Source organism: Felis catus, chromosome A1 (assembly GCF_018350175.1).
Source record: "Felis catus isolate Fca126 chromosome A1, F.catus_Fca126_mat1.0, whole genome shotgun sequence".
Lineage (NCBI taxonomy): Eukaryota > Metazoa > Chordata > Mammalia > Carnivora > Felidae > Felis > Felis catus.
This window is the reverse complement of record NC_058368.1, coordinates 152,865,423-152,880,811: the sequence shown is the minus strand read 5'-3', so window position 1 is coordinate 152,880,811 and position 15,389 is coordinate 152,865,423. Positions and strand designations below refer to the sequence as shown.

Sequence of the window (15,389 nt, the reverse complement as noted above, 5' to 3'; positions counted from 1 at the left end):
AAAATGATATGTTAAATTAGGTAAAATCAGTGGGACTTAATATTTTTAAAATATTTTCTAGCTCTATCACTAGTAAGGCGGCCCACAGCAGCGGCACCTTTGCCAACCATCAACTCCCATGTGTATCTAGAACGTATATTTAGATCTCTACAACTCTTCTGGATGAAATAAATCAACTCCCTGGATGGTAGTTGATTGGATGTCTTAGATCAGGAAAAATCAGAATGGCTATGAGATATATGTTACTGCCATAAAGCAAAAATACTTCCGGAGTTTTATTTTGTTTTTAAGTTTATTTATTTATTTTGAGAGAGAGAGCATGAGTGGGGGACGAAGACATAAAGAATTCCAAGCAGGTGCAGCGCTGTCAGTGCAGAGCCTGATGTGGGCTCGAACTCACAAACCGCGAGATGATGGCCTGAGCCGAAATCATGAGTTGAAGTTTGAGCTACCCAGATGCCCACAGAACTTTAAAATAATAGGAAAAGACCAAAAAATGATCTTAATAGGACTTTCAGTGGCCATTCCATGGCCATTTGAGGAGTGAAAAGAAAGTCATTCAGTAAGTAATTAAAATTAGTTGAGGGGCGCCTGGGTGGCGCAGTCGGTTCAGCATCCGACTTCAGCCTGGTCACGATCTCGCGGTCCGTGAGTTCGAGCCCCGCATCGGGCTCTGGGCTGATGGCTCGGAGCCTGGAGCCTGTTTCTGATTCTGTGTCTCCCTCTCTCTCTGCCCCTCCCCCGTTCATGCTCTGTCTCTCTCTGTCCCAAAAATAAATAAAAAACGTTGAAAAAAATTTAATAAAAAAATAAAAAAAAAAATAAAATTAGTTGATAAACCTAGAGGGTATTTATGTTAAGAGAAATAAGTCGGATAGAGAAAGACTAATACCATATGTGATTTCATCACTTGTACGTGGAATCTAAAAAATGAAACAAATGAACAAACAAACATAAAAGCCGAAACACACCCATATGACTACCAGAAAGAAGGGGGATAGGGGACCGGGCACAACAGGTGAAGGGGAGTGGGAGATACAGGCTTCCAGTTATGGAATAAGTCACATGGGTGAAGGGTAGAGCATAAGGAATACAGTCAGTGATACTGTAATAGCATTATATGGTAGTTACAGATAGCTATACTTGCATTGCACACAAATATAAAATAGAGACTTGCCAAATCACTACACCACACACCTGAAACTATACTTTGTGTCTACTATACTTCAATAAAATTTTTTTAATTGAAAAAAAGTAGTTGAATTTGAGTCTATAATGATACTTCAAGGAGAAAAGTTACCAAAGTGTGTAAAAAATGATTATAATGGAAAATAAATGTGAATATAAAGTATGTACTGAATATTTTATTAACTTTAATGTGAAGGAGACTGTTAACGTACCTGGATATTTATGTCTTTTATTAAATATGTGTTCATTCATTAAAGAATAACAAACATTCTTTGCATACGTAAGTAGCAAAGAGCTAATAAAAAAATGTGAATAAGACAACATTCCTAGAAGGAGTAAGAACTGTACCAATAACAGGAATAAATTGTTCGGACCTATGAAACACATATAAATAAAGATGAAAACCAGTCAGAAGGTAAAGAATGCTGGTAGTCACACACAAGGTGAAAGATTACACAACTGTGTGGTTCCAGTGTCACAGAAGAGAGGAGCTAAAGAGATGCCCTAAGAACACAGGCTGGTTATCTCATCTTTTATGAGATGAAGCCTCCAGATTGCCCTCCTAAATACAACAAGACACTAACAAGGCGTATATTCCCAATACCTCTAATAGACCAGCTCCTGTCACAAGAATGATAAAGCAATGATTAACGTAAAGCTGGCAGTGCAAAGCTCAAAGAATAAAGAAAAGAAAAACATGGAAAAGAAAAACAAGGAAGAAAAACATGGTGTTAAAAAAAAAAAATCAACCTCTGAGGCATGAGCTTAAAAAAAAAAAAAAACCCAATGATCTAACAAGTGAAGTCATAAAATAGATCCCAACCAGATGACCAGCAATTCTTATGTGAAACAACTTTAGACAAGAACCAGGACCCGTAATACCAACAAAGAAGAAAGTAGTGATAACCAAGAATACATAACCTCCTAAAATAAGTATTATTTCTCTTTTGGAGCCAGTAAAATTATTACAATTCCAGGAAGGTATGAAAATAAATACTAGTGTAACCTTAGGGAAGATCAATATCACGGGTACAGAGATCCTCAGAAAGTGAAAAAATAAGAGAAAAAAATGAAAAAAAATTTAATCTACAACATTGCTATTTAGAATGGATTTAAGCACAGTTACACGTTTTGGAATAATTGCATTTGTGCATACTTTTTCTGCTGTTTGAAGTGTGTGGCATGGAGAAAGAAACCATGATACTTAAAAAAAATTTTTTTTAACGTTTATTTATTATTGAGAGACAGAGATAGAGCATGAGCATGGGAGGGACAGAGAGAGGAGGACACAAAGAATCTGAAGCAGGCTCCACGCTCTGAGCTGTTAGCACAGAGCCCCACATGGGGCTCAAACTCACAAACCGTGAGATCATGACCTGAGTCGAAGTTGGACACTTAACCGACTGAGCCACCCAGGCGCCCCAAAAACCTTGATACTTTTGAACATTCATAATATTATGGCTAGTTTTTATGTTAAATATTTGACTGTAATAAATTAAGTAGTGGGCAAAAAATACTGAGTGCTCCCTAGGCATTAAATTATCACCAGTCATTAAAAAAAAAAAAAAAAAAAAAAGGTCACACACATTTACTAAAAGACTTAAGCTCTGGTAAGTCATCAGTGACTAATACCATGTGAATAATGCAGATTCCTATGGAAAGACAGGGCCTGCCTGTCTCCTGAGTGCCATGTACAAAACAAATGCATAGAAATTTATCCAAACATTCACCAAGAATGGTAGATCAAAAGTGAACTCTCTCCATATATGAATAAAGAATGAGAGAACTTTCATTCTGTGGATGAAATCTATGGATATAGTATGATTTAGGCAAAATTATGGGTATGATAAGAGCAAAACATTAAACATTTAGACTGAAAATGATTCAAGGCATCATTCACACTATGAGCATGTGGCCCCAGAAGAACCTTGAAAATGACAAGAAACAGAAATGGAGAAAACTGATGAGATTTTTTGGTATTATTGAGATAAAATTGACATATAATGTATTAGTTTTAGGTGCGCAACTGACGAGCTTATTAAAAAATTCATAATATAGGGGCACCTGAGTGGCTCAGTTGGTTGAGCATCTGTTTCTTGGAACCTGCATGAAACCTGCTTGGGCTTCTCTCTCTCTCCTCTCTTCTCTCTCTCTCTCTCTCTCTCTCTCTTTCTCTGCCCCTCCCCCTGCTTGTGCTGTCTCTCTCTCTCTCAAAATAAAAACATAAATATTAAAAAAAATTCATTATGTAATAATTTGTAAGTCTCAAGTCTGTTACCTAGAAAAGAGATTTAGATATTATGGCTAGGCGAGACACAAAGAATCTCCACATAACCAATGTGTAAATTGCAATAAAGTGACTCTAAAATTATTAATTCTGCAGAAATATAATTAGAAGTTGAAAACACAGTTCCTCATCATTTCTTACCTTCCCCAGTTTGAGCTCAATGGTGACAAGGCACTTTGTTTGACCCACTGTACAGGTTGTGGTCCCTGATACAGATAGAAGTTCATCCATCAGGTTCACACCATCTTTCTGGAGTACGGCAGCTGTTTTGTTAAATGTGACTCGCCAAAAGATCCTGACATCTTCAAAGGCCCTAGGAACAAAGCAAAACCTATGCAAATGCAATAGCAGAGAGTGTTATCCCTGTGCCTAATGCAGAACGTATCATTGCGCTTAAGTGTACCTCTTCACCCAAAACATAGCACTTCCTTGACCACTGATAAAGCTGAAGGTAACCAATTCACCTAATCATTACCCTTAAAAAATCAAGGCCAGAGTTTACGTGGCATTCTTTGACCACACTCTATTCAAACCTGAGTAAGTACTTCTTAAACTACTATGTATCAAGAATGTGGAAACAAATAATATCTCTCAGCCTAGTATGCTCACTTACCCCTGCCTTCAAGTAAGTGTTCTTTGTCTTTTCACAACAATTCTTCTAAGGGAAACACACTACTGCTAAAAATGATCGTTATTATAAAAATAAAGGGCAAGAGATGACTGACATTTCCAGAGAATTTAGGCCCAAAATGGAAAAGATAATTTACACCCAAGTATATGGGTGCATAACACATGTATGTCTGTGATAAGCATTCAGAAGATGTGTACTGTGGAGTATTAAGTTGCAAGCAAAATTTTGATACTCCATGTTTCCCTAATAAAATAGTTGTGTACGTGGAGTGATCAGAGAATAGTAAATTTGCTGAAGTGATGACTTTCCATAATCTTCTGTCTGTATGGTACTTTATGAAGTACAAAATATTCAAGGTGGCCCTAAGTCACACTCATTAACCAAGTGTGTTAAATCACAGATTAGGAACTACAGCATCCAAACACTGACATACCAAATTCCACATGACCTTCTATCAGCATTTCATCCTGTTTTTACCATTTTATGAATTCAAATCAGATACTATACAGACACATAGGATATTCTATCTGCTACATATATATGTATCAACATACCTGTTTGGTTGCCGTGTGACAGTAAGATGCAGTCTGTTCTTATCAGCTCCTTCACCCAGCTCCAGTCCACTCTGGGACTCCTCACTGAACCCGATGATGCCATTGTGAAGATCACTCCCTGATAAGTAAAAAGGAGGGTTATAATATACTCAAGACTCTAGAAGATCTCCAATGCTTTGCTAATCTTTCCAGCTCAGACGGTGTAGAAGTGAGAAATATTAAGTGAGTAGGGGCAGTTACAATTTTTAAAGATCTTTACTAAAAGTAGACTAGAATCAAAATGATAATACCAAGGTAGTATTGAGAGTACTTTGAGAACATAATACCAGAAGAAAGAAAACATAATTTCCTATATTCCACACTGACACATGCTCATTTCTCTCTGATGAGACTATTTTATATTTGATAGCCCTTTCTTTACATTTTACATATGTTTACTGTTGAAAGTTAGTATATTCTACCACAGTAGCAACATTTCTGTTTACTGCTATATTCTCAGTATCCATAACAGTGTCCAGCATATTGTAAGTGTTTAATGAATATTTGCTGAATAATGAACTGCATTTAACTGATTTTCCTTCCTATAAGACCATTCATGTTATGCATTTGGTTATTTCCCCCAGAGAAAAACATAACTATTAAGGAACTCCTAAGTATCTCTGAGTAAAAGAAACAACTCTGAGCAACACTGGAGGTTACATGCACCATCATACTACAAACTGTGTTTAAACTCGAGCAAACCAAGGGCCCACACTGCACTGAAACAGTCACTCCAAATCTTTGCCAGCATGTAAGCTAGCTTCTCAGACTACAGATATGCCAGTAAACAGTTCCTGCCTGCTGCTTTCTACTTCTCAATGACCCAGTTTTGCAAAGTGATCCTAAAAGCAATGACCCCAAAGCAATTAGCTTCAAAAACCGCTTGTGCCCGTCACTGTGCAACCTCACTGCTGGGGTTCTAAGGAGACAGAACCTCTGAAGTTAGGGGTCGGGGTAAGGAAACAGCAAACCACCTAATGGTCCCAATGAGGGAGCTCCAGGAGTCACCAGCCCCTACTTTGCAGGTGTGAAGTGTGAGTAGATGTGGAGCCTATTAATTAGGGACATGCAGGTGATGAACCATTTTGTCCTGGTGTCTCATGTGTGCCTCATTTCAGCCGGACTGCCAGTCTTCATCCTCACTCATTAATCACTGCGATCACTTCTTAGCCCTGCATCAGAACCTGTCAGCAACTTTTTTCTTTGGTAGCAACAGTTTCCTTGTCATTTTGGTGGGGATTTGTCTCTCCAAATAGAATATAAACTTCTCACAAGCAGAACCTTCATTTTCTTTTCCAGTTATACAGCACTGAGCATGGTTCTGATGAACACAATGCTTCCCTTGCCACATCTACGATCATAAAATTGATGTCAAGTTTCTAGTAAGATGAATTAAGACTTGTAATGTGCTAATGATCAAACCCAAAACTAAATGATAAACTATTTTCTCCTGATATTATTTTGAAAGTTTGTTCTAAAGTCTAAATGTGAAAAGACTATGCAGATTAGTGAAAGATAAGAAGAACGGGAAAAACTAATGTCGTTAAAAAGGAAATATTACTTTAAAATAAAAAGCCAGATGGGGCACTTGGTGGCTCAGTCCGTTGGGCATCCGACTTTGGCTCAGGTCATGATCTCGTAGTTTGTGAGTTCGAGCCCCATGTCAGGCTCTGGGCTAACAGCTCAGAGTCCAGAGTCCCTTTCAGATTCTGTGTCTCCCTCTCTGCCCCTCCCCTGCTCATGCTCGCTCACTCTCTCTCTCTCTCTCTTTCAAAAGTAAAAAAAAAAAAAAAAAAAAAAAAAAAAAAAAAAAACCATTAAAATAAAATAAAATTTAAAATAAAAAGCCAGGAGAAAAGAAGACAAATAAGGGGGTATATGACCATGCAAATGTACTTCAGATGTTGTCCCATAGATTACATCACGTGACAGTAAGAGGTAGGTATGGTGAGGAGTTATCATTTGCCCTATGTGTATCGTCAGTGTACCCTATGTAGGGAATAAACATTAGAGAACCTCATCAAGGCTCAGCTGAGTGACTGTTTGCCTGGTGAGTTAGGCTCAGGGCTGGTATATGGGTAGGCACTGGTATGTCACATCAGTATGGTGTTGGCATGCCACACAGCTATGCACTGGTATTGGTACGCCATACTGAGTGAGGAGCACCTCCATTCCACGTGTACACAGCTGCTTTTCTGAGCACCCGAAGCACCCTCTCCTGACCCTGTAACCAGGGCCACAAGATGTCTCCACAATCCAGTAACTACTGGGGAAATGCTTAGGATATCAAGGAGCCTCTGGCAACCATTTTGACTGGTCTGGGCCTCTGCCACACTAGCTGCTAAGTATTTTGATGGATCCCTCGTCATAGTCAAATAACTGTAATTAAATATCTATCCTATAGCATGGGGGAGGAGGATACTGTCAAAATAATTTTGATAGAAAAATATAGATGCATTAACCTAAACTGAATCAAAATCAGTAAATAACTTGGTGAAAAGAATTACAACTTACAATACTCAATAAACTAGAGGAAGAGGAATAAATGACAATTCTGGCTGGGTATAAAAGGAAGTTATACAATTGCAAAATTATGATTTAATTACTACTGAATGGCTAAAATAAAAATTCTAGGAGGCATCAAATCCTAAAAGGGTAATAAAGATGTTTATTCTAAAATTTTCCGTTTATAAAATAGAAACATAAAGAGTAGACACTAAATGATTTCATCAAGTCTCCCAATTAATGGTTGATGTGGTCCATAAATATAGGAGCCATGACATTTAGTTTCCTTTCCACTACACTATTTTATCATAGTGTCATCTGAAACTCTGAAGCACTGCGTAAAATTCATAAATGTTTATAAAAAAGAGCAGAGTAGGTAAGAATCATAAGATGGCCTCGTCAATACTCTAATTAGGGTAAGATACTGACAAGCTGAGCTAAACAACTTTAAGAAACACAGTATGATTTCAGAGGAAACTACCAATTATCACTGAAACATTTTATAAGATGCACAAGAAACTCTTAAAAAATCAGTAAATTTTTAATCTATTGTAATTTATATACCCAATAGTAAAGAAGTTATAAAAACTGCAATGGTTCAAAAGGAGAACAAAATAAAAGAGTTTTCATCTATTTCCCAACATAAAGAATTTCCTAGCATTGAGACTTAGATTTAGGGATGGATTATTGAAAGTGGTTCAGAAATGCAGAATGAGGTTTCACAAAAGGATATGCAATCATGTGTTTGGATAATTAAATTAAATATTTTCCAGCGGAACAACATGGTCTTAAGCATTTTTATGGTCCTCCTAATACTGTGAAAGTATAAATTTATAGATTGTTTAACTAGATCTGAGCTAAGTGACATTTACAGTACAATTAAATTCGAGCTTGGCGCCCCAGAATAATATCATGAGTTCATGTTATGGGTTCCTGCCACAAGAAAACAATGGTTTAATGAATAACTATGAGCAATTCAAGTAAGTCACCCTCTCAAATTAAATTTAAGACAGTAATATTATTACAAATTTTTTACCACAAAAGTACATTTTTATCTCCATTATACCTGTAATAATGACCATGGCAAAGGCTGCAAATCCACCATCATCCTTCCCCTTCACAATCTGTGCTCCTCCTTGAGGGTCTGTGAGAAACACATAGAAGAATTCTTGCCCCTCGGGCTCATCATCATCCAAAATTTGAACCAATACTTTATGTTCTCTTTCTCCATCTACAAATGTAAGGGTAACAGTTTGTTCTTCAAAATCTTCTTCTTCAGTTGCCCACGTTAGGTTGGAAATTCCATAGATATCATGAAAGGGCAACGCATTTGGTTCCTTCTGAGAAGATCTTTCACCAAAAGTTTTAACTGTTATGCTGACGTTGCCAGTAGACCCACCAGTTCTTCGGATCAAAACTTCTACAGCATTAGATGTACCATTTTTCACCTCTTCTTCAACATAAACAACAGGTGGCCCAAGACTAAATGTTCCATGGATGGAAACATTTGCAGTGACAGTGGACACCTCGGGCTTCCCAGGCAAGGTAGATGTATCAGGGACAGTGACAAGTTTCTCAGGGATGGCGGATACACCAGTTGCCTCAGGAACAATGGCAACCATTTCAGAGGGCTGTGGAACAGCATTTATCGTGGTTGTGTCAGGGTATGTGCTTGAGAAGTCAGTTTCTACAGGAATGAGAGCTGTGTCAACTGCTATGGCCACAGTTGTCTCAGGGAAAGAAACACCCATTCCCGCTGGGTCATCATTATCCAATATTGAGATCAATGCCACACTGAAATCTAGATTCAGGCGTGGTCTCCAATCAGCATCAAACTTTTGTAATCCTTTCATTTCTACTGAAGTAAGATTAATGTAAAACATTTCTTCTTCCTCAGGAAGCTGATTGTTAATAATGATTATTTCAATATTGACCTCAGGTTGGAATTTTTCAAAAAGTAGTTCCCCATTCTGAACAGGCTCAAAGTCTTCCATGGGCTTTGCACTGCCTGCAGTTGTCTGATAAGAAACTTTAATAAGATCGCCGTGGAACCCAAAGAGTCTTTGGACATATAATCTAATCATCTGTGTATCCTCTGACACGATGACATTTCTTGAACTAGGGGAAAATTGAAAGACTCCCATTGGTTCAATTTCAGCAAAGGTGAACCCTGATCTGGAAAAAAACAACATGAAAGAACAGATGAAAAAAAGGAATACTATTGTAGAGATTCATTTTTCAAATATTTAAGGTGCTTCTCATGAGGGCATCTTAAGTTTATTTATGTATTTTGAGAGGGAGAGTGCATGTGCACATGCATGTGTGCATTGGGGAGGGACAGAGAGAGAGGGAGAGAGAATTCCAAGCAGGCTCCACGTTGTCAGTGCAGAGCCTGATACAGGGCTCAATCTCACAAACCAGATCATTACCTGAGCTAAAATCAAGAGTTGGACACCCAACCTACTGAGCCACTGAGGTGCCCCTCATGAGAGGCACCTTAAAAACGGCATGCCCTTTCAAATTCCATAAAACCCTATTTACGCATTAGTGAATACACCAGAACACAAGAAATGTAAGAAGAGAAGCTGTGATCATGGGTGACAAGCCCTGACAAGTTTTATTAGCCCAGTGAAGAACATACAGGTCTCTGGCCTGTATATCTAGTTTATCCCAGAGCAGTTCTCTGAAGAATTTGAAACAGGAGGCTCTCTCTTATGATAAGTACACAGGGAGCCAAAAACTCAGGATGCTCTGGATGTCAGCCAGATTTCTTATCTACCAAATAGAAATGGTTATCCCTATTAAATGCAAAATCCTTGCTTCTTCCAGCTGGCCAGTAATGGGACTATTCTCTCACACAGTTTTTGCTAAAATTTTTCATGTGACTTTGAAGAAACATCCATAAATGAGTGATTTATCTTTAGCTTTTTCTTATGGAGTTGTGTTGTGAATTAACGGTTATGCCAGAGGTAACACAGGTGGCCCATCAAGAGAATTTAGACCACAGACATAATTTCTTTAGCTAACAGTTTTTTTTTTTACCTGTTGTTTAATCAGTTTTTTTAATCCTTTAGGGAGGACACCCCAGAGCCCATCACTCTCTAGTGTCAAGCACCTATCTCTCAACACATAGCATAGCGGTTAAGAGCTCAGAAAGTAGACAGGCAGCCTGGGTTCAAATTATGGTCCCAACCTTATAAGCTGTGTGATGGGGGGTACATTACATATCTATGAGTTCTTTCTTCATCTAATGGGACTAATAATAGTATCCATGTCATATGGCTGTTGTAAAGTCATAGCAAACATACATGTATACATATAAAATATAATTAAGACATATATAACACCATATATACAAATTATAAAATATATCTTTTTTTAATGTTTATTTTTGAGAGAGAAAGAAATAGAGTGTGAGTGGGGGAAGGGCCAAGAGAGAGGGAGACACAGAATCTGAAGCAGGCTCCAGGCTCTGAGCTGCCAGCACTGAGCCTAAAGCAGGGCTTGAACCCACGAACTGTTGAGATCATGACCTGAGCTGAAGTTGGACGCTTAACTGACTGAGCCACCCAGGCGCCCTGAAATATGTGTCTCAAAACAATGCCTGACCTATCATAAGCATTATAAAACTGTTAACTATTGTTATTGTTAAAAGCATTTAAATTTCTTACCCAGCATTACATTCTGTGGCCAAACATTTTTTAAATATTTAAAAAACATTTTAAGATACTTTTTAAATATTTGAGTGTGCCAACCAAGATCTCTTAAATCTAAACATGCATACAAACATACTTGAACACACGCTGGTTTTGCCCACACCTTTCCACCACCTTCCTAGTAAGTAAAGTGAAGAGAAGAAAGATCAAGTAACTTTCGCAAAGTCACACAGCAAATAAGTGGCAGGGCCAGGACTAAATCCATGAGTCTACCTTAAAGGTCGGCCCTCTGCTATTCTGATCAACCCCATCGCAGGTATGAGACAAGTAAATTGCTTTTGACTGGGACATATTTATCTGCAAATGTACTGATTTAAATTAAACTCAAAAGAGCCACCAGTACAAGTCACATTATAACCCTGCTATGCCTATTCTTATTCTTAATCCCTTGGGAAAATTAGGTATTTTCTGGCAAATTCTCAGGAGACAGCCTCCTTTAATAACAGATGGTTTGCCATCACGGTTTTTGCTGGAGGCATTACCCAGGCCAACACTATGGAGGAAGAGGACAGGAAGAACTCTCTTCAAAGCAAGCGGAGGGCGGTGACTCTAGGAAAGTCAGCCTCCCTCTGTGGCATCTTTGGCATGCAGGCCATGTGTTGCTCTACACTAAAACTGTTCTCACATCTGCTTCAAGGAAAGTGATCCTGTGTCTTCTTCTGTTTCAACTGCTAAATTCCACACTATTCCTCAGAGATTTTATTGGTTGAGAATTGGGTTGAAAATTCCCTTTGTGGGGCGCCTGGGTGGCGCAGTCGGTTAAGCGTCCGACTTCAGCCAGGTCACGATCTCGCAGTCAGTGAGTTCGAGCCCCGCGTCGGGCTCTGGGCTGATGACTCAGAGCCTGGAGCCTGTTTCCGGTTCTGTGTCTCCCTCTCTCTCTGCCCCTCCCCCGTTCATGCTCTCTCTCTGTCCCAAAAATAAATAAATGTTGAAAAAAAAAATTAAAAAAAAAAAAAGAAAATTCCCTTTGTTTTGCTGGTTGAGGATCTTACCGAAGTTGAGCCCCACCAGGGGCACTGCTCTGCACCCCAGAGAGGTGAATAACAAAGGCCTCTGGACGACCAGGACTGGGAAATGTCCACAGCAAGACTCCTTTACTTTGTTCTCCATGAGAAAATGAAAGGCTCCCTGGAAGGGAAGAGGACAAGAGAATCAGGGTATTATTTATGAGTTCTTACACTGGGATACAACTCTTAAAAATGCAGTAAAATACTGTCTTTTCCAAAATTCTGTGACAGTCTACAAAAGGTTAAAACATTCAAAAAGGCAGAAGGGGAAGTAAACTTAGAGAAAGGTCATTACGCCACAAGTTCTGCCTTCAATCCCTGTCTGTTCCGCATGGTAGAGGTCACATCATCTAACATTTAGGTCTCAGGGACCCTCACAGAGCTAACGGTATAATTTTTTTTTTAATTTTTTTTTCCAACGTTTTTATTTATTTTTGGGACAGAGAGAGACAGAGCATGAACGGGGGAGGGGCAGAGAGAGAGGGAGACACAGAATCCAGAATCGGAAACAGGCTGCAGGCTCCAAGCCATCAGCCCAGAGCCTGACGCAGGGCTCGGACTCACGGACCGCGAGATCGTGACCTGGCTGAAGTCGGACGCTTAACCGACTGCGCCACCCAGGCGCCCCGCTAACGGTATAATTAAAAAAGAAAGAAAGAAAGAAAATGAAGCAACAGCCACTCTATTGTGAGAAATATTCAGGTGAACACACAAATGAATACAAAGTTCTACCTTTTTTTAATATTATACAGGCACATTAAGTTTTTAGAACTACTTTTAATAAACTAATATATCGACAGAATCATCTGCTTAGTGACCACTATTTCCAGGTGAGGTATAAAGTTTTTATTTTGATTGAATAAAGTTTCTCATTTTTACCAACTCTGATCACTCAAATATGAAAGCAGTGTATTAGAAAACAAATGGTGGGGCACCTGGGAGGCTCAGTCAGTTAAGCATCCGACTTCAGCACAGGTCATTAATTATCTCAGGGTTTGTGAGTTTGAACCCCACTGACAGTGCAGTGCCTGAATGGGAGAGTCTCTCTCTCTCTCTCTCTCTCTCTCTCTCTCTCTGCCACTTCCCTACCCACACTGTCTCTCTCTCTCAAAATAAATGAATAAACTTAAAAAAAGAAAAAGAAAAAGAAAAGAAAAATGGTTCAGGGCGCTTGGGTGGCTCAGTCAGTTGAGTGTCCAACTCTTGGTTTCAGCTCAGGTCACGATCTCGTGGTTTGTGTGGTGGAGCCAGGTCAGGCTCCACACTGATAGCACAGAGCCTGCTTGGGATTCTCTCTCTCCCTCTCTGCCCCTCCTCTGCTTGCTTTCTGTCTCAAAATCGATAAATAAACATTAAAAAAAAAAAAAACAAGGGGTGCCTGGGTGGCTCAGGTCATGATCTCGTGGTTCATGAGTTTGAGCTCCACATCAGGGTCTCTGCTGCAAGCATGGAGCCTGCTTTGGATCCTCTGCCCTCCCCCCCCCCCACCCGCCCTCTCTGCCCCTCCCCAGCTTGCTCTCTCTCTTTAAAACATAAACATTAAGAAGCAAAAAACAAAAACAAAACACAGTTCATTATCCAGAGTAACGACAGTCCAAGAAAATGAGTGGCCAATTACACATCTCCATGTCTTATAGGGCAGATCTTAGAAAAGCTACAACTCACCTAATTTTGGGGTCATATTGCCAACAACAATGAATTCTGGGATTTCTAACCCAGGAGCATATCCAGCCACCCAGGCAACCACGAGAGAGCCATATGTGCCTCTCCTAGAAATCACAATGTGGCTTGTTCCCGCAGTGACGTCCGTGAGTGGAAAAGCAGTAGATTCAAATCCAACCTGAGAAAAAACATGCTTAGAATATTTTATTTCTTTCTAAACATTCCTGTTTTCTAAACAGTGGGTTATAAGTCAACTTTCTCTTTATTTATACAATCTATTTTCTTGTTTTGAAAATATTCAATTCAAGAGTAATGCTTAAGAAATGACATCTGAGGGGCACCTGGGTGGCTCAGTCGGTTAAGCGGCTGACTTCGGCTCAGGTCATGATCTCACAGTCCGTGAGTTCGAGCCCCGCATCGGGCTCTGTGCTGACAGCTCAGAGCCTGGAGCCTGCTTCCGATTCTGTCTCCCTCTCTCTCTGACCCTCCCTCGTGCATGCTCTGTCTCTCTCTGTCTCAAAAATAAATAAACATTAAAAAAATAAAATAAAATAAAATAAATAAAAAGAAATGACATCTGAGATTTGGAAATTTATTCAATTTTGTAACTCCAATGATAGTTTATACCTTTTTTTTAATCAAAATATAATCCTCTGAATTTACAAGACCCAAAAAAGACAAATGTAATTTGTTAAAAATGAAAGCAAAAGATTAAAAATTTTAATGATTTGTTCATGGGTTTTTATAGAATCTGGTTTATCTAGAACTGAAATCTGACTTCTTTCCAAGATATAACAATAAATTCTTCATTTTTAAAATGAGCACCATACACTAGATTTTCTATTAAGATTCTTTCCAGCTCTTTGACTCAATTTAGTATTTTTTTGAGGACCAGAAACCTCCAAAGATTTTTTTTTAAATAATCATCTTTTTCATCCATATCAAGTAAGATCTTGTTTTAAGGGTAACCTTTTCAGGGAACTCTGGGACTTAAAAATGATTTATAGATGAAATAAGTTCTGGCCAATAAGTAAAAATAAAACCAGATTCCTGGCTTCACACTGTGATTTGGATAACTCAGTTTACCTCTTTTGGGCCCAATACCAATAAATTGGGATACCATATGATTGACAGTTCTATATTAAGACTCATTTGCCCCATTTTATTTTTCTTCAATATTCCAGACTTCTTTTTTTTTATATTTATTTATTTTTGAGATCAAGAGAGAGAGAGACAAAGAGCAAGCAGGGGAGGGGCAGAGAGAGAGGGAGACACAGAATCCAAAGTAGGTGCCAGTCTTTGAGCTGTCAGCACAAAGCGTGATGTAGGGCTTGAACACACAAGCTGTGGGATCATGACCTGACCTGAAGTCGGACACTTAACTGACTGAGCCACCCAGGAACCCCTCATTTTCCCCATTTTAAATCGGAAAGGAAAGTAGCAGAAAAGTGTAAGAAGGTACCACAGAAGAGCCTCTGGAGCTACAGAAAAGAAAAAGGAAAAAACAAAAACAAAATTTTCATTTTACACCAGCCTAGATTCTCTATTATAGTGAGGTTTCTGTTCAGCAAATGTCAAAAGCTTTGACATATTTAAGATCATACCTGCTCCATGGCTAGTGGCTGTTTGAAAGTGTTCTAGTCACATGGGGCACCTGGGTGGCTCAGTCAGTTAAGTGTCCGACTTCAGCTCAGGTCATGATCTCAGTTTGTGAGTTTGAGCCCCACGTCAGGCTTTGTGCTGACAGCTCAGAGCCTGGAGCCTGCTTCAGATTCTGTGTCTCCCTCTCTCTCTGCC

At 39.1% G+C, this 15,389-nt stretch overlaps 1 protein-coding gene across 9 annotated transcripts in view; it reads right to left on the bottom strand.

Moving 5' to 3' along the window:
* Positions 1-15,389, bottom strand: part of ADGRV1 (adhesion G protein-coupled receptor V1) — a 591,098-nt gene that overhangs the window by 343,058 nt on the left and 232,651 nt on the right. For all 9 annotated transcript variants that reach the window (XM_045033568.1, XM_045033570.1, XM_045033575.1 and 6 more), the window contains 5 exons: positions 13,596-13,770; positions 11,916-12,051; positions 8,271-9,379; positions 4,661-4,778; positions 3,617-3,788 (listed from right to left, as the gene is read on the bottom strand). In XM_045033568.1, the coding sequence (XP_044889503.1) occupies positions 3,617-3,788; positions 4,661-4,778; positions 8,271-9,379; positions 11,916-12,051; positions 13,596-13,770 (1,710 nt within the window). The remainder of the gene's footprint in view (positions 1-3,616; positions 3,789-4,660; positions 4,779-8,270; positions 9,380-11,915; positions 12,052-13,595; positions 13,771-15,389) is intronic.